Source organism: Erinaceus europaeus, chromosome 20 (assembly GCF_950295315.1).
Source record: "Erinaceus europaeus chromosome 20, mEriEur2.1, whole genome shotgun sequence".
Classification (NCBI taxonomy): Eukaryota; Metazoa; Chordata; class Mammalia; order Eulipotyphla; family Erinaceidae; genus Erinaceus; species Erinaceus europaeus.
Genome location: NC_080181.1, coordinates 55,723,569 through 55,742,272, shown reverse-complemented (window position 1 = coordinate 55,742,272; position 18,704 = coordinate 55,723,569). Strand labels below are relative to the sequence as shown.

The 18,704-nt window shown below is 58.1% G+C and overlaps 1 protein-coding gene across 3 annotated transcripts; it reads left to right on the top strand.

Annotated features, from left to right (window-relative positions):
* The first annotated feature begins 884 nt into the window (after positions 1 to 884).
* Positions 885 to 18,530, top strand: KIF7 (kinesin family member 7). Of its 3 annotated transcripts, none has more exons than XM_060179416.1 (19): positions 885 to 1,019; positions 2,439 to 2,784; positions 4,330 to 4,530; positions 4,793 to 5,186; positions 5,645 to 6,149; positions 6,994 to 7,110; positions 7,442 to 7,657; positions 8,813 to 8,961; positions 9,283 to 9,398; positions 9,536 to 9,670; positions 11,101 to 11,303; positions 12,257 to 12,454; positions 13,139 to 13,264; positions 13,377 to 13,553; positions 14,391 to 14,606; positions 15,096 to 15,302; positions 16,450 to 16,648; positions 16,726 to 16,872; positions 17,871 to 18,530. In XM_060179416.1, exons 2-19 carry the CDS (start codon positions 2,457 to 2,459, stop codon positions 18,188 to 18,190), a joined length of 3,954 nt encoding a protein of 1,317 aa, XP_060035399.1. In that variant the 5' UTR covers positions 885 to 1,019; positions 2,439 to 2,456; the 3' UTR covers positions 18,191 to 18,530. The 3 variants fall into 3 exon arrangements, with proteins under 3 accessions (XP_060035399.1, XP_060035401.1, XP_060035400.1); XM_060179417.1 differs by lacking the exon at positions 885 to 1,019 and adding an exon at positions 1,053 to 1,318; XM_060179418.1 differs by lacking the exon at positions 2,439 to 2,784 and having other exon boundaries at positions 998 to 1,019.
* The last annotated feature ends 174 nt before the right edge of the window (positions 18,531 to 18,704 follow it).

Genomic DNA, 18,704 nt, shown 5'->3' with positions numbered 1-18,704 from the left:
GTTTCAGATGTGTGAGGCTTTGAGATGACATGAGACCTAAAAGGGGGGAAGCATTTCAAAAAATATTTATTCCCTTTTGTTGTCCTTGTTTTTTTTGTTTTTGTAGTTATTATTGTTATTGATTTGTCGTTGTTAGGACAGAGAAATGGAGAGAGAGGGAAAGACAGAGAGGGGGAGAGAAAGATAGACACCTGTAGACCTTCTTCACCACTTGTGAAGCGACATATGCCCTACATGCCCTGTAGGTGGGGAGCCGGGGCCTCGAACCTGGATCCTTACACCGGTCCTTACGCTTTGCCCCACCTGTGCCTAACTCACTGCACTACCACCGGACTCCCATTTTAAAAAGATTTATTATTATTTGCCTCCAGGATTATTGCTGGAGCTCGGTGACTGTGCTACAAATCTACTGCTCCTGGAGGCCATTTTTCCCATTTTGTTGCCCTGTTGTTACTGTTATTGTTGCCATTGCTGTTGTTGGCTAGGACAGAGAGAAACTGAGAGAGGAGGGAAAGACAGAGAGGGGGAGAGAAAGACAGACACCTGCAGACCTGCTTCTCTGCCCGTGAAGCGACCCCCCTGCAGGTGGGGAACCTTCGTTCCTTGCGCCTTGCGCCATGCGCGCTTAACCCGCTAAGCTACCGCTGACATCAGGGGGAAGCATTTGTTTTGATGTGAGGAATTGAACGTTTCTGGAGATGGCTGGTGCCAAGACCTGGCTGATGCTGGCGGACCCTGGACCAGTGTCCCTCGCTCCGCCCTCCAGCCACAGCCCCGCCCCCTCATCGGGGATAGCCCCGCCCATTCGGTTGTGGCCACGCCCCTCAGAGCTCGCCCCGCCCCGTCTGCGGACAGACTCCGCGGCGCCGCTGGGCTGGCGCCTCCGCCCCAGCGGGCGGGGTTGCGGGTGAGGGGCGGGATGTTTTGGGGGGCGGGGGTCCCGATGACGGCATCGGAGCGCGCCGCATTGGGGCTCCGGGCCTGACTGCGAAGCCCGGGGCTGTGTCGCCCTGCTGCAGGTGGGTGTGGGCTGGGGCGGGGCGGGGCGGGGGCCAGGGCTCTAGTGGGGGCGGCGCTCCCCCCATCCTGCTCAGGCCTGGGCGGGGGCGCCCGGCGCCCTTACTCGTGGGAGCCGCCGTCCTGCGCAGGGGTCCCCACGGCACAGCCCCCTGGAGACCCCTCCTGGACTGCCGAGGGCCCCTCCACAAGTCGGGGTCCGAGGCCTGGCTCGGGCCCGCCTCTGTGGCCACTTGGGCAAACTTTCCGCGAGCTCAGGTCTCTTCCCCGCCGCCTCCGGGCCCCTCCCCACGGCTCTCAGGTGAGGGGCGCGCGAAGGGGCGACCGTGACCGCTGGGTCCCCAGGGACTGAATGAAAGAACCATTACACTTGCTGAGAAAGTTTCTAAGTCGTGAAAAACAAAAGTGCTGGGGTGGGGGGTGGAGGGTGCAGACTGTACTGGTGGCTGGGGAGGTTCCGGGGTGAAGTTTGTTCACCCCGAATTGTGGGCGTCACGGCGGGGAGGGGGCCAGGGGCCAGGCGGGTGGGTGGCTGCTTCTCCATGTAGAATCCGTGTGTGTGTGTGTGTGTGTGTGTGTGTGTGTGTGTGTGTGTGTGTCACAGCACAAGCGCTCCCCCAAAGGAGAGAAGGGCCTGTGGGGAGCCTCTTTGGGAAGTGTTTCATGGAGGAGTTGGGTCCAGGAGATTGAGGCCAGCTCCGAGGCAAAGCAGCTCGTGCCCGAGATGTCAGCAGCCTGGACCTGACCGTGCCCATAGGATGGGGACGAAGGGGGGGCTGCCTAGGAAGTGCAGGTTGCAGGACTCCTGGCAGGTGCAGGTGCTTGGAACCCAGGGATGTGGACTTTCGGAAGGATGGGCAGGGGTGTGAGGGTGGGACAGGAGATGGCTTAGCCAGTGGAGTGCACACTTTCCCGTCTTCTAGGAATTGGGTTCAAGCCCCCCAGCACATGGGAGCGCCATGCACATGACGTGGTATCTCTCTGCTCTCTGTGTGTCCCTCTGCCCCCTTTCGATCTGAAATGAAAAGGGAAAACAAAGTCTTCCAGGAGTAGTAGAATCACACCGGCACAAGCCCCCCAACAGCAATTTAAAAAGCCAAGCTCGAGGGTGGGTACTGGGGAAAGGAGCTTGTGATGTGTGCTCATTCTCCTAGGAGGTGGGGGACCAAGGAAGGGGTGCAACGGAAGTCCAGAAGGCCTGGGTATCAGGTGGAGGAGTTAGGACCTTGCTGGGGGCGTGTGTGTGTGTGTGTGTGTGTGTGTGTGTGTGTGTATGTGTGTGTAGCTGGAGCATGCTTCTATGCAGGACTGTCACCTGTCATCCCTGCCAGCATTCAGGAACCAGACAGGACGATGCTGCTCCCTGTAAGATGAGTGCTCCCAGAGCTGGTGCTGATGGGGGGCCCTTCCTCTCTCTGCAGGGCAGGGCCTCCGTCAACATGGGATTGGAGGCCCCGAGACTGCCGGGGGCCGAGGAGGCCCCAGTCAGGGTAGCCCTGCGCGTGCGACCACTGCTGCCCAAGGAGCTTCTGCACGGGCACCAGAGCTGCCTGCGGGTGGAGCCAGGGCCTGGCTGCGTCACCCTGGGCCGGGACCGCCACTTTGGCTTCCACGTGGTGCTGGATGAGGATGCGGGGCAGGAGACCGTGTACCAGGCCTGCGTGCAGCCACTCCTCGAGGCCTTCTTTGAGGGCTTCAATGCCACCGTCTTCGCTTACGGGCAGACAGGCTCCGGCAAGACCTACACCATGGGGGAGGCCAGTGTGGGTGAGTGACCCTGCCTGGCTCCCGAGTCTCCACCCCTGCTGGCTCGCCTTTGCTGAGTGGGAGAGCAGGTGCTGCGGACACATTTGTAGCCCTAGGTGGCACCCACTTGCCAGCAGGCTGGACTGGGCAGAAAGGAAAAATCCCCAGGGTCAGGTGGTGGTGCACCTGGTTGAATGTACATGTCACCATAACAAAGACCCAGGTTCAAGCTCCTGTTCCTCTCCTGCAGAAGGGAAGCTTCAGGAGTGGTGAAGCAGTGCTGAGGGTCTCTCTCCCTTTCCTTTTGATCCTTGTCTACCCAATAAGTAAAATTAATTTTTTTTTTTTAGAAAAAAGCTCCATAGAGGGGATGCCATGCTGAGGGCCTAGAGGGCAGGAAGTGGGAGAGAGAGAGAGAGAGAGAGATGGAAAAGTGAAAATATGTCAAGAGACCACAGCACCAAAGCTTCCTTCAGTGCAGTGGGGGCTAGACTTGAACCTGGGTAATATACATGGCAAAGCAGCACAGCTAAAAAAAATTTTTTTTTGTTTTATTTGATAGGACAAAGAAATTGAGAGGGGGAAGGAGAAATAGAGAGAGACCTGCAGACTACTTCACCACTCATGGGGACCAGGGGCTTGAACCTGGATCACTGAGCATGGGAAGGTGAACACTCTACCAGTATAGCACCCAGGCTGTTTCTTTTTCTTTTCCTTTTTCTTCCTTTCTTTCCTTCTCCTCCTTGTAAAGATTTCCTTATTGATGATAGAGAACCAGAGCACAGGCAGTGGCAGGTAATAAACTCGAGACCTCGTGCTGTGTTTGTGAATTCAATATTTTATCTACTATGCCTCCTCTTAGTCCTCTTGTTTTCTTTTTTTTTCTTTTAATTTCTTTATTGGGGAATTAATGTTTTACATTTGACAGTAAATACAATAGTTTGTACATGCATAACATTTCCCAATTTTCCATATAAAAATACAGCCCCTACTAGGTCCTCTGTCATCCTTTTTGGACCTGTATTCTCCCCCCGACCTACCCCAGAGTCTTTTACTTTGGTGCAGTACGTCGTCATTTTATTTTCTTAACACTGACCGTAGCACAGACAGTCTTCTGTATCATGAAATATTCTTCACTTTCATTTTCTGAGTGGCTACCTGGATTTCTATCCTAAGTTTAAAATCACAGTTTCTCCAGCTGCCCTGTTGGATCTGAGGATGGACACTTTAGGATGTGAGCAGTGTTTTTGATGTTCTAAGGGCGAGTGATGCTCAGAACGTCCTCCAATTACTTCCTCGGCATAAATTTAGAAGTTCCTTTAGCTAACTGAGCATGAGCTATGAGCTGAGCATGGTAGTGACCTCCCTGTCTCAGGAGTACGTGTGCCAAAGTATGTGGTCACCTGGCAGGGATGTGGTGTAGTAGTTAAGCACCCTGAAAGGGGGTGACTGAACCAGAGACGTCACTTCCAGCTGTGCAGTGCCATCGCTCCACTGCTAACTTCTCCCCACTAGAGCCTGCAGGCCTGGGCAGCCCCCAGACAGGCACCTCGTTTGTCTCCCCAGCTTCCCTCCATGAGGATGAGCAGGGCATCATCCCGAGGGCCATGGCTGAGGCCTTCAAGCTCATTGATGAGAATGACTTGCTCGACTGCGTGGTGCATGTGTCCTACCTGGAGGTGTACAAGGAGGAGTTCCGGGACCTGCTGGAGGTGGGCACTGCCAGCCGAGACATCCAGCTTCGGGAGGATGACCGTGGGAATGTCGGTGAGCAAGTCCAGCATCCAGTGGGGTGGCTATGGGGGGCTCACCTGTCTGGGAGGGGTCTCTCCCATCTAGGGGGGCCTGATAGGCTTTGCTGTCGTTTTCTGCCTCCCTTGAGCCCTTGCCACAGTGAGAGGCCCTGAGGTGGGCATGGGGGTGCAGGTGGGGATCCCTGGCAGGTATCTGAGTCAGGAAGAGCTGGGAGCTTCTGGTGGGTCCATTCTGCTGCCCCTGCCCGAGCTCATGGCCTCCTCCATGCCTGCAGTGCTGTGCGGGGTCAAAGAGGTGGATGTGGAGGGCCTGGACGAGGTGCTGAGCCTCCTGGAGATGGGCAACGCTGCTCGGCACACCGGGGCCACCCACCTCAACCGCCTGTCCAGCCGCTCACACAGCGTGTTCACCGTGACCCTGGAGCAGCGGGGCCGAGCCCCAAGCCGCCTGCCCCGGGCTGCCGCTGGCCAGCTGCTCGTGTCCAAGTTCCACTTCGTGGACCTAGCGGGCTCGGAGCGGGTGCTCAAGACGGGCAGCACGGGGGAGCGGCTCCGGGAGAGCATCCAGATCAACAGCAGCCTCCTGGCACTGGGCAACGTCATCAGCGCCCTGGGTGACCCCCAGCGGAGGGGTGGCCACATCCCCTACCGCGACTCCAAGATCACCCGGTGAGCTGGGGCCCGAGGCTGGGGGTCACCCTGAACCCCTTAACCTGACTCTGGGATCACCCAGTGAGCTGGGGCTGGGGAGGGGGGCCTGAGGCTGGGGGTCACCCTGAACCCCTAACCTGACTCTGGGATCACCCAGTGAGCTGGGGCTGGGGAGGGGGGCCCGAGGCTGGGGGTCACCCTGAACCCAGTACCTTCTCTAACTCACTACCTTCCCTGACTCCAGAAGCACCCTGTGAGCTGGGGCCTAGGGAAAGGGTGGGGGGCCCTCAGGCTGGGGGACTGGCCCTGAACCCCTACCTGATGCCAAGATCACCCCATGAGCTGGCCTGGGGAGGTGGGGACCTGAGGCTGGGTACCGCCCTGGCCCCCTTCCCTGACTCTGGATCACCCAGTGAGCTGGGCTGGGGGAGGTGGGGGCCTGAGGCTGGGTACCGCCCTGACCCCCGTGCGCTCAGCATCCTCAAGGACTCGCTGGGTGGCAACGCCAAGACGGTGATGATCGCCTGCGTGAGCCCCTCGGCCTGCGACTTCGCCGAGACCCTGCACACGCTCAACTACGCCAGCCGCGCGCAGAACATCCGCAACCTCGCGGCGGTCAACTGGCGGCCCGAGGCGGAGCGCGCGGAGGAGGCGGCCGGGGGCGCGCGGGGGCCGCCGCGGCACCGCTCGGAGACGCGCATCATCCACCGCGGCCGGCGCGCCCCCGACCCCGCGCCCCCCGCGGCCGCGCGCCTGGGCGCCGAGTGCGCGCGCTACCGGGCCCGCACGGACGCCGCCTACTGCCTCCTGCGCGAACTGCAGGCCGAGCCCGGGCTGCCGGGCGCCGCTGCCCGCAAGGTGCGCGACTGGCTGTGCGCCGTGGAGGACGAGCGCAGCGCCCTGAGCTCCGCCTCAGGCCCCGACAGCGGCATCGAGAGCGCCTCCGCCGAGGAGCACAAGGGGGCCCGGGCAGGGCCGGGGGTGAGGGGCTTCTCACTGCCATATGGGCCCCAGAGGAGGAGCTGGAACCGGTGCCCCGCAGCTGCAGCGGCCAGTCGTTTGTGCCTGACAATCACTATTATTAAGTGAGAGGCAGCAAAGCACCACTCTTGTCGTTTCTTTCTTTTTTTTTTTTTTTTTCTCTTTCTTCTTCCTCCCTCTCCCTGGTGCCAGGCCCTTGCAGTCCCAGGCTGCTTTTTCATTCAGAGAGGGACATACAGCTCAGGAAGCAGTGCCACAGCACCTCCCTTGCGATGCCAAGGGTGGAACCTGGGTTGCATATGGCAAGGCACATGCCCTCCCTGGTGGGGTAGCCCTTTGACTTTTCTAAATTTTTACAAGGAGATCGAGAGCCCAGAGCACTGCTCAGCTCTGGCATATGATATGCAGTGCTAGGGATGAAGGCTTGGGTTACGTGCAAATAAGCCTTGTTTTTAGCTTCCTTGTTTCCATGTGGTAGCAGGACCTTATGTGCTCTACTGTGAACCAAAATATGATTATGAATAACCAGAGAAGGGCCAGGAAGAGGTCAGTGGTAGGATACAGGACTTGCAATCCTGAGGCCACAGGTTCAACCCCTGGCTCTGCATACCCCAGCACTGAGCAGTGCCCTCCTCCCATAAATATGCCAGTGAACAAGTCTTTATTCTCAGAAGAGAGCCCACAGCCTTGCAGGGGGCCTGCAGGACTGGTGGGGTTTGGAATCCCTTTTGCTGGCAGGACTAAGGGAATCCCTGGCAGGGCCGGGAGCAGGCATGGGCATCTTATGGCCAACGGGGCTGGCTTGTCCTGCCCCTGAAGCCAAGCCCCTCCCCCCAACACACAGGAAGATGCGGGGGCGATGCAGATGCTGGCCCTGCAGAGCCAGGTGGCCCGGCTGGAGGAGGAGAACCGAGACTTCCTGGCGGCACTGGAGGACGCGATGGAGCAGTACAAGCTGCAGGTGCGCCGCCCCTTCCCGGGAGGAGGGCCTAAGCCAGCAGGGGGACGGCAGGGTGGGCACAGGTGAGGGAGCTGCAGGAGCAAGCGTGTGATGGTGGGGCTTGGGGGTGACCAGGTGCTGGGGGGTGGGGATGGAATGGATGAGGGGACCCTAGAATGGAACTTTGAACCAGCCTCTTGTCCCACATTGACTGGTTGGCAGCACCCTGGCGCCCTCTAGTGGCAGGTGTTGACATGGAGCAAGTGTTGGGGGGCGGGTAGTTAAGCCTAACTAGTTCAGGTCCCCGTGTTCAGTTTCCTGCCCCTTGTTAGCACCAGATCGTGTCTTACAGAGTGACCGGCTTCGAGAGCAGCAGGAGGAGATGGCGGAGCTGCGCCTGCGTCTGGAGCTGGTGCGGCCGGGCTGGGGGGCCCTGGGGCTCCTGCAGGGGTGTTTTGTACCGCGGCCTCACACGGCCCCCCTGGGGGGTGCCCACGCCCATGTGCTGGGCACGGTGCTCCCAGCCGGCCTTGCAGGAGATGCAGCTGGCCCTGAGGACTGGGGAGAGGTGAGGCATAGGAGGGGGGTTTGCTGGGGAATGTTCCTCACCCTGCCTCTGGCGGGACCAGCTGGGAGAGGCCCCTTTCTGCTGCCCCTGGGCAGGGCTGAGATCCAGGTGACTCTCAGAAGCATCAGATGCCACTGGGCATCCCTGGACTGGCTGGAGGGTGCTTGCAGTGAGGAGGTTACAGAGGGGGTACTGCCTCCCAGCACTGGGTGGAAGCTTGCTTGCCTCCAGAGACAGGGAGCTCATTACCCTTTGAATGCCTCTTGCTAGTTCACTTCTCATGGAGCCCGACCCTCTCTGAGCCCTGTCTCCTGCTTCTGGTTCGGTCACTCAGGGCCTTTTGGACAAAGACTGCTCCTGACCTGAAAGTTCTAAGTGCTCTCAGGTTTTTTATTATTATTATTATTATTATTATTATTATTATTATTATTATTATTATCACAAGAGAGTCAAGGCGAGAGAGACAATCAGAACAACACTCTGGCACATGTAATGCTAGGGATCCAACTCAGGACCTCATACTATTTCAAAAAGAGAGAGAGAGGACCAGGACATCACTCTTGCACATGTGCTTCTGGGGATAGAACCTGGGGCATGATGCTTGAGAGTTCAACACTTTACTCACCATCCCACCACCGGGCCATAGGACCTCATGTTTTTATTCGGTGCTCTAACCACTGTGTACCCCCTGGGCAACAGGAGTGCCACCTGCTGTAAAGGCCTGAGAAACTAAGGAGAGGAGTTTGAGTGGGTGGTGGCACACCTAGTTGAGTACACATGTCCCATGTGGAAGGACCTGGGTTCAGCCCCTGGTCCTCAGCCGTAGGTAGAGAGGAAGCTTCATGGGTAGTGAAGAAGTACTGCACGTGTCTCTGTTTCTCTCTTCTATCTCCCCTTTCCCTCTCAATTTCTCTTTCTATCCGATAAATAAATAAATAATGTAAGAAAAGAAACCAAGGGGAGGGAGTTTGGATGACTGGGTGTCAGGTGGGAAGGGCTGATTGTCACCTGAGTACCAATGCAGCAGGGCCAGAGCAGAGAGGAAGCACTGCCCCAACTTCCCAACTTCAGACTGGAAGACTTCTGAGGTGTTGGGCCCGAAGGGGCAGAGACCTGGAGATGGGAGTGGCCTGAAGCCCTGGTGCTGTCCTGCAGGTGACAGATGGCAGGGACGCAGGAGCCAGACTGCTGGAGGAGGCTGGCCGGCTGGGCAGTGGGTCTTCAGCGACGTCCGAGGAGGAGTTGGAGGAGGAGGAGGAGGAGGAAGAGAAGGAGGAGCCGCAGAGGGCCTTGCACTTGCGCAGGTGGGTGGGCCCGAGGCCACCTGTGAACTGGCTGGGCCAAGGCTGTCTGGGGAAGCAGACAGGCTGCGCTCTGTGAGCTCCTGCTCACAGGTGGGCGGGCAAGCTGCAGAGCCGGCCTGGCTTCTACTTTGTCTCTGAGTTGGCTCTTGGTGCCCCAACTGCCCTGCATCTCTGACCTGGGCCTTGATTTGGGACTGGCATTGGGGTTATATGAACTGGGGGGACAGAAAGCTAGGGCCATGTTTTCCTCCCTGGGGCCTGGGAGGTAACAGGCCAGGCCAGAGTCTGGGCAGGGTACAGCCTCCTAATTCAACTCTCCAGAAACGGGGTCAGCAAGTGGAGCCAGAGGCCAGGGGCCCACCCAGGAAGTCTGCCCAGCACGAAGGGCCCAGAGCTTTGCCTGGAGGAGCTGGGGGCAGCTGTCCCAGGGCCCAGAGGTGATCAGAGAGCTTAGGCTCCCTGCCCGCTCTCCCCACCCCCACTCCGCCGTGCATGACCTTCCCCTACCCGAGCACCCCTGCTCTCCCTGCCCTGACCCCTCGTGGGCAGCTGGGTGACTTCGGGCTTGTTACAGCTCAGGCTCAGCCCCGCCGGGCCCCTTCGGCTTCGGCCTCTGAGTGGCGGCTGGCCCAGGCACAGCAGAAGATTCGGGAGCTGGCCATAAACATCCGCATGAAGGAGGAGCTCATTGGGGAGCTGGTCCGCACAGGTGACCCCTGCACCCCCGCTTTCTTGTCTCTTACGATGGGGGAGGACGTTGCACCTGCTTTATAGAATTGGCTGGGAGGCTGGGAGGAGCTAGTTGAGGGGAAAACTGAGGCGGGGCTCTTGGGGAAGTAGTTCAGCTGGCTGAGTGCAGGACTTGCACACCTGAGGCTCCTAGTTGAAGCAACCAGCCTGATATTCTGGCTTTTCTCTTTTCCTTTCTCGTGTAAAATTCTCAAGTGAAGTACATAAACATAAAAAATAATAATACCAAAAGGAGGGCCAGGTGTGTGTGGGGGTGCACTCAGTGGAACACACACGTTGCCGAGCTCAGGCACCTGGGTTCCAGCCTCTGGTTCCCACCTTCAGGAGGAAGGAGCTTCGTGAGTGATGAAGTGGGTCTGCAGGTGTCTGTCTTTCTCTCTCCTTCTACCTCTCCCTCCCTTCTCAATTTCTGTCTTATCAAATAAAGGGGGGGAGAGTTTAGGGAGCATTTCTTCTCATGCCCCCACCCCCGCTGGACATCCAGGATGTGACCAAGAATCCAGAGTCCCCACAGTGGTACATCTAACAGCAGCGATGCCCTGCTGGAAGGGCCGGGGGGGTGCTCTTTTGGGCAGACACACGCAATGCAGACCCCACAGGTCCTCGCTCAGGGTCAGCATTGCCTGTTTTCCATTTTTGTAGCCGCACTGTTTTGAAGCAGATCCCAACATCATGCCAACAGCACAGCCTCCTCTCAGCACCCAGAACACGTGTGCAGGTGTTGGGTTTGCTCGGTCCAGCCCTCACGCTCTGTTCAATAGTCTGGTCTCTGCAGCTTCCTTCTTACATAAATCAGATAAAAGAAGGTGCTTCCAGGCAGAGGGTAGATAGCATAATGGTTATGCAAACAGACTCTCATGCCTGAGGTTCCAAAGTCCCAGGTTCAATCCCCCACACCACCAAAAGCCAGAGCTGATCAGTGCTCTGGTTTTGTTGTTTTTTTTTAAAGTGATGTAAATATTATAGAAGAAGGTGCTTAGAGAGGCTTTGCTACATGTACTCTCCAGTTGTTTGTTTATTTCAGAATGTATTGGGAAAAACAAAGCTCACTGAAATAGCTCCCTTGGGCAACCCAGGTTTGAGCTCAGCCTCCGCAGCATCGAAAGAAGCTTTGGTACTGTGGTGTCTCTCTCTCTCCTTCTCTGTCTCTATAGCACAGCATTGGAGCACAGGACTTGCACACCTGTGGGTTCAGAGGCCGCTGGCCTAGTCCCCAAAGCCGGCCTCTGTCTTCTCTCGCATAATCGCTAAGTGCTCCATGAGGCCACACAGTGGACCTAGGTCATGAGGTCCCAAGTTTGATTCTCTAAGGAAGAGCTGGGGGGGGGGGGGAAGGCAAGCAGTCTTCTTGGAGGCCTGGGCCCGTGTGACTCACATCCTCTGCTCCAGGGAAGGCAGCCCAGGCGCTGAACCGCCAGCACAGCCAGCGCATCCGGGAGCTGGAGCAGGAGGCCGAGCGGGTGCGGGCCGAGCTGAGCGAGGGACAGCAGCAGCTGCGGGAACTGGAGGGCAGGGAGCCCCAGGACGCTAGTGAGCGGTCCCAGCTGCAGGAGTTCCGCAAGAGGGTGGCCGTGGCCCAGAGCCAGGTGCAGGTGCGTGAGGGAGCCTGGCTGAGGTCCTGGAAGCAGAACATGGGAGACTCCCGGGACCCTGACTCTCCGCAGAACCTTCGGGGCAAAGGCCCTAGCTCAAGGTGCTAATCAGGCAGCCCGAGGACATGGCTCAGTGGTTGAATCCATGCCTGGCATCTGCGAGGTGCCGGGTCCGGCTCCTAGCACTGCATGAGAGAACAGAACAAGTGGTGGTGCTGTACTTTGGTTCCTCTGATTAGAAAACAAAGGTGGAGGGGGTTGTGGGAGATGGCTCAGCCAGTAGAAAATGAACTCCGGTACAGCCCTTGCACTATGTGGGGACAGCGCCAGGGGAAGCTCCGTGCGTGGTGGAGCAATCTCTCGCCCTCTCTAAAATTAAAGAGAGAGAATGAAAAAGTCAGCTCGGGTGGAGCAATCGTGTGTGTGAGGCTCAGGGGCTGCAAAGAAAGACAAAGGAAATGCACCCTTTGTCCAGAGCCCCTCCCAGCCTCCAACACCTCCCTTTCTCCATCCCTCCCTCCCTCCCTCCCGTCCTGCCCATCAGTCCCGTGGTTATTCTTCCATCTTTCTGAACAGTTGCCTATCACATGCCTCTCACGTGTCTGCCTGTCTCTTTTTACTGGGTTCTGTGTTCTCTGCTTTTACTGTCTCTCTACTCCCCTTCCATCCATCACTTGCAATTATGCACCTGTCACTCAGTCCTTCCCCCTGCTTGGGCATCCCAGCCATGGATGGCACCTACCTGCTTGGGTTTGAAGCCCAGCCCTGACACTCACTACCTTTCCTGATATCTCTGTGCCTGGGTCTCCTACTCTGCACAGGGAGGGTAGCATCACCCTTTCCTGTGGGGGTGTTAGAGCATCACCCCCACGGGGCGGAAGGCCTGGAAGTCCCAGGCTCTGGGGGTGCCTGCTCCCCCAGCGCTTGCCCAGCGGGGGCTGTGTGGGTCCCAGGTGCTGAAGGAGAAGAAGCAGGCCACTGAGCGGCTGGTGTCGCTGACGGCGCAGAGCGAGAGGCGGCTGCAGGAGCTGGAGAGGAACGTGCAGCTCATGCGGCAGCAACAGGGCCAGCTGCAGCGGCGCCTGCGTGAGGAGACGGAGCAGAAGCGGCGCCTGGAGACTGAGATGAACAAGCGGCAGCACCGCGTGAAGGTGGGGCCAAGTGGGGTGCGGGGTCCATGCTGGGGACACTGGGGGCCCAGCCGGGGGAGCCCAGGGAGGCCTGTCCCACTGCTTAGAACCCCACGACCTTGGGGAGTTGGTCACTCCTCATCTAGAGTTTGTGTTTTCACCAGACAGAGGGAAGGTCAGGGTCACTTCTTTTTTTTTTTTTTAATTTTTTAAAAAATATTTATTCTTTTTTGTTGTCCTTGTTGTTTATTGTTGTTGTTGTTGTTGTTACTGATGTCATTGTTGGATGATAGGATAGAGAAATGGAAAGAGGAGGGGAAGACAGAGAGGGGGAGAGAAAGACAGACACCTGCAGACCTGCTTCACCACTTGTGAAGCGAATCCCCTGCAGGTGGGGAGCCAGGGGCTCGAACAGGGATCCTTACACCTGTCCTTGAGCTTTGCGCCATGGGTGTTTAACCCGCTGTGCTACCACCCAACTCCCAAGGGTCACTTCTAAGACACAGACTAGCCCCAAGGACTGGTGTCATGGAGGGGCTTCTGTTGGCTCTTCTGGAGAGACTTGGGCTGTTGCGACTGGGGAGTGGGGAACAGGCCTTTGTTCGGGCGTTGGGGACCACAGGCTTGGGTCGTTAGCCAGTGCTCCCCGTTGCGTCCTCCTCCTTCCCATGACGTCACTCTGCTGCTCACCCCGAGTGTCCCCAGGAGCTGGAGCTGAGGCACGAGCAGCAGCAGAAGATCCTGAAGATCAAGACGGAGGAGATCGCGGCCTTCCAGAGGAAGCGGCGCAGTGGCAGCAACGGCTCGGTGGTCAGCCTGGAGCAGCAGCAGGTGGGCCTGGCAGGGCAGCCCTGGCCAAGGACTCAGGTCCCCCAGGGGTCAGCTGGTGGATACACTCAACCCTGGGCGTGAGATCTGAGTGCTCCCCCCCGCCTTCCCGCAGAAGATTGAGGAGCAGAAGAAGTGGCTGGACCAGGAGATGGAGAAGGTCCTGCAGCAGCGGCGGGCACTGGAGGAGCTGGGGGAGGAGCTGCACAAGCGGGAGGCCATCCTGGCCAAGAAGGAGGCGCTGGTGCAGGAGAGGACGGGGCTGGAGAGCAAGCGTCTGCGCTCCAGCCAGGTGAGGCCCGCCAGGCGTGGCTCTGGCCGGGGCAGCTGGTCAGGCGTGACTTCACTGGCCGAAGGCCTGTCGGGAGTTCGCAACAAGTGGCGTTCTTCCTGGTGATGTCCCTGCCAGGTACCTTCTTCCTACCTGAACCCTTCAAGAACTAACTCCAGGGCTTTGGGCCATTTCTGATGCCAGTTTTGATGTGTGGGGAGAAGTCCCTTGCCAAGTACTGAGCCCATAGTCCCTTCCTGTCACTCCCTGGGGGTGGGGGAGCTGTGGAGGCAGGGCCAGGGGAGAGGTGGGGCAACTGCACTGGCCTTCGCTGCTTCCTCGCGGGAGGGAGATTTTCCGAGCCCCTCCTCCTCCTCTGTCCCACTGGGCCATGATGTTGCCCTGAGGATGAGAAGGGGCACATCCAGCTTGAGTCTTCTCTGGGGACAGTTTCCAGAGCTTCAGTCAGGGTTCAGGTGCTGTCATTGTATGTGTAACCTGCCTTGGCCATCAGACCCCCACCAGGCTCCAGAGGGTCTCCGGGGCTAAATTTCCTGCAATTTTTGGCATCTCGGTGACAGACCACAGCACCCTGCGCTCACTTTCCCTGGCTTCCTGCTGCATGTCTTGTGTCCTTGTCATGTCTGGGGACTCCTCCTTGGAGGCTGCAGTCCCTAGGGCTGCCGTGGTCACAGCTCTTGCAGAGCCGAGCGTGGGCCTCCCTGTGGGATAGTGGCCAGGCCTCCGCAGTGCCTGATGACTGGGCTGGCTGTCACTTCCCTGGGCCCAGCGAGGACAAGGCCGGCTCCTGCCCTAAATCCTGGTTGTACCATACCTCCCCGCCCCCCCACCCCCCAGGCCCTCAATGAGGACATCGTACGGGTGTCCAGCCGGCTGGAGCACCTGGAGAAGGAGCTGTCAGAGAAGAGCGGGCAGCTGCGGCAGGGCAGCGCCCAGAGTCAGGAGCAGATTCGCAGGGAGATTGACACGCTGCGCCAGGAGAAGGACTCCCTGCTGAAGCAGCGCTTGGAGATCGACGGCAAGCTGAGGCAGGGCAGCCTCCTGTCGCCCGAGGTAGGCCCTGCCCTGCCTTTCCGACCATCCAGCCCGCCTCTGCTCTGTCCCTGGTCCAGACGCAGGTTGAGCCTTGTGGCCTCCCTGTCCCACCACACCAGCTGGAACCTGGATTCTGTGAGATGGATGCATATCAGCTCCCTACAGGGAGCGAGTCCATGTACCTCATGGGTGTGGGCGTGTGCCCAGCAGCAGGGAAGACCCCGTGCATTGGGCCTCCTTGGTGGGCTCTCTGGCGTCGGGCATTGGAGCTTCATGATTACAGCTGATTTGAGAGGCCGTGTGCATCAGAGAGCAGCCTCTCAGCAGAGCTCCAGAAGCTTCCCTGTCCCTTTCTTGTAGGCAGGCCATCTCTGTCACACCGTCTGCATGCTTCGGTCCAGGGTGCTGACTGGGTGTCTGCTGGGACTTGGTGGTGCTCTGGGATCAGGCCTTCCTGGTTGGGGAGCCCTTCCTTCCTCCCTCTCCTGCACACCCATGTCCCCACAGGAGGAGCGGACACTCTTCCAGCTGGATGAGGCCATCGAGGCCCTGGATGCGGCCATCGAGTACAAGAATGAGGCCATCACGTGCCGCCAGCGGGTGCTGCGGGCCTCAGCCTCCCTGCTGTCACAGTGTGAGATGAACCTCATGGCCAAGCTCAGCTACCTCTCGTCCTCAGAGACCAGAGCCTTGCTCTGCAAGTACTTTGACAAGGTGGGTCGCTGTCCACCGACTGATCCCCTGCTCTCTGCTCCCGGAACTCCCAGACAGTGCTGCTTCCCCCGCCTCAGGACACAGAAGTGTGGCCCCAGAGCCGTGTCTCTTCTTGATGTGCCACTGGGGGATGAATTCAGGGCCTCGTGTACATATCACTGCTGAGCAGCCTCCCAGGCCTAGTTTCTAACTGTATTTAAATATTTTATTTACTGGGGCTAGGTGGTGGCGCACCTGGTTGAATGCACATGTTATAGCACACAAGGACCCAGGTTTGATCCCCTGGTTCCCACTTGCAGGGGGAGAGCTTCACAAGTGGTGAAACAGGGCTGCAGGTGTCTCTCTGTCTCTCTCCCTCCTTATCATCCCCTTCCGTCTCGATTTCTGCCTGTCTCTATCCAATAAATAAAGATAATTATTTTTTTTTATTTATTAATGAGAGAGATAGGAGAAAGAGAACTGGAATATCAGTTAGATGTAAGAACTGTTAGGGGATCTGGACCTTGCGCTTGAGAGTCCAGTGCTTTCTGCACTACACCACCTTCTTGACCGCCCTAGGGTCTAGTTTTTAAGTTGCTATGTGTCTTTGAGGGAGGAGAAACAGGGCCACCACAGCAAAGCTCCACTACTTGCGGAACTTCCCCTGGTGCTGTCCACAGTGCTCCCATGTGGTTCTGGCGGTCAAACTCACGGGCAGTGGTTTTGGCCTCTGCAGACGGCCCAGGTCCAGACCTGTGAGTCTCAGCATGGCAGAGTCTGCCCTGGGGAACATTTGGCCACACCTGTACTTTTGGTCATCACGGTGTCGGATGCCAAGGATTCTGCACAACAGCCTCGGGACAGGGAGGCTGACCTGTCCCACATAGCTGGTGCTGAGACCGAGAAGTCCAGGCAGGCCTCGCTGAGATACCACAGCCAGGGCTGTCCGGATGCTCAGAGATCGGGAGAGCTTGAGGAAGCACAGAACTGTCTTGAGAACCAGCTTTCATTTGGATGCCACTGCTGTTGAGGTGGTGTCTGGGGCCAACTGCCAGCTGAGCAGGAGTCCCCTGGTGATTTCCAAGTGACATCTACCCCAGGGTGGGTGGGCGCCATTTGGGTGGGGCTCCAGCAGTGACAGGCTGAGCCTGGCGGGGTCTGGGAACAGGTGGTGACACTCCGGGAGGAGCAGCACCAGCAGCAGATCGCCTTCTCGGAGCTGGAGATGCAGCTGGAGGAGCAGCAGCGGCTGGTGTACTGGCTGGAGGTGGCCCTGGAGCGGCAGCGGCTGGAGATGGACCGGCAGCTGACCCTGCAGCAAAAGGAGCACGAGCAGAATGTGCAGCTGCTCCTACAGCAGAGCCGAGGTGAGGCCGCCCTCAGGAGGGCAGGGCCAGGTGTCCCGCCACCTCCTCCACAGCCCCTCACCAGCCTCTCCCTGCAGACCACCTGGGCGAGGGGCTGGCCGACAGCAGGCGGCACTACGAGACCAGGATCCAAGCTCTGGAGAAGGAGCTGGGCCGCCACGTGTGGCTCAACCAGGAGCTGAAGCAGAAGCTCAGCAGCTTGAGCACAGCGGTGCAGAGCAGAGGTAACGTCTGCGTGCCGGGCACGGCTCAGCTCCTGCTCCACAGGCTCTGTCTGTTTTTATTCAGTGCCGGCAGGGTTATCGCTGGGGCTTGGTGCTTACACAATGAATCCATTGCTCTTGGTGTCCCGCCCCCCAGCCCCCTTGTTTCAGAGACAGAAATTGAGAGTGAAGGGGGTGGACAGAGGGAAAGAAAAGCAGCACTTCTCCTTAAGTTCCCCTGCAGGTGGGAGCTGGGGGCTTGGACCTGAGCCCTTGTGCATGGTGATGTGTGTGCTCTGCCAAGTGCACCAACACCACTCGCCAACCCCCCCCCGCCCCCTTTTTAAGACTTAACTTGCAAATAAATCGAGAGTACTGGACCTGCAGGCATTTAGTCCTGAGTCCCATCTCCAGAAATGCCTGTGCCAGAATGATGCTCTGGTTATTTCCTTTGTTAATAAGTCTTTTAAAAGTTTAATAAAGTTTAAATCTTTTAAAAAAGATTTGATGGAGAGCATGAGAAAGGATGGAGAAAAGACCAGAGCACTGCTCAGCTCTGGTACAAGGCAGTGCTAGGGATTGAACTTAGGACCCCTCGTAGCCCTCAGGCTTGCAAGTTGATGCTGTCACAGGCTGAGCTGTCCCCCAGCTTGAACCCATCGTTCATGTGGCGCCAGAGAGTGAATGCAGGGCCTTGGCACACGCTGTACTGCAGCTTCCGTGGCCAGTTTTCCATTTGTGTGTGTTTTTTTTTTTTTAGTGTGAGAAAGTAAGACTTAGGGAGGCAGCACAGCCCTGCCATTTGTGGAGTGTCAGTGGTGTCTATGGTGTTCCATCCAGGTAGTGCCAGGGCTGGAACTGAGGGTGCCAAGCACAGTAAGGCATGCACTCTACCTGTTTAGCTATCTCTTGCCCTACTCTGACTCTAGCTCCAGTGGGTGTGGGGAGGTGGGACTGGAGGCCAAGGCTGCTACCCCACTTTCAACAAGATGTAAGGATGTCCTCACTCTGGATGACAGGTGGGGACAAGAGGACACTGTTCCTGGAGCGACCGCCACCGGGGAGTGAGGAGCTGCACATGGGGCCTGATCTGCTCTGGCAGCCCCCTCTCCCCGAGGGCAACCCCCGCCCGGATGTGCGGGACTTGGTCCGTGCCCCCTTACCGCTGACATGGAAACGGTCCAGTCTGTGCGGGGAGGAGCAGGCTGCCGTGGAGGAGCCCCTGGGGGGCCGGGTGTTCCCCGTGGGTGAGGGGGGGCTGACGTGGAGCCTTAAGCCCCGAAGGGACCTGCGCAGGGGCAGCCCCAGCATAATCGACGTTAGGAAGAACCCCCTGTAGCTCAGGGGTACAGCTGCCTGTACTGTACCTGTGGGGTGGTGCTTACACCTCAACCGCAGAGCAAGGCCACAGTTCCCAAGAAGTGGACCCTAGTCAGCTTAAAACCCACAGCAAACCTCTGCCACTATGGCACTTGGCGGCCACTGCTTGAGAAAGTCTGGGTCTCACACCACCCTGCCGTGTCTACAGATCTGGGTGTCCACCCAGGCTAGTGACAGTGAGCCCAGTGGCAACAACAGTATTTGAAGTGGCCTCGTGGGGGAAAACTTGGAAGTAGCAGGGTTTCAGAACTTTGTAAAACTTTGTAAAACCATTTTGTAATAAAGGACACTCATCTCTGGAGGGAGGTAAGCGTGTTATTCACTCAGGCTGGCTTTCTAAGAGTAGGAGCCAAGCATGGTTCCTGTGAGGGTTCCGGGACAGCCCACTCCGCAGGCTCCTGGGAAGACGTGACAGCAAGCAGGTCCAAGGGGACTTCAGAAGCCACTAAAGCCAGACAGGGTCAGTCACAGAC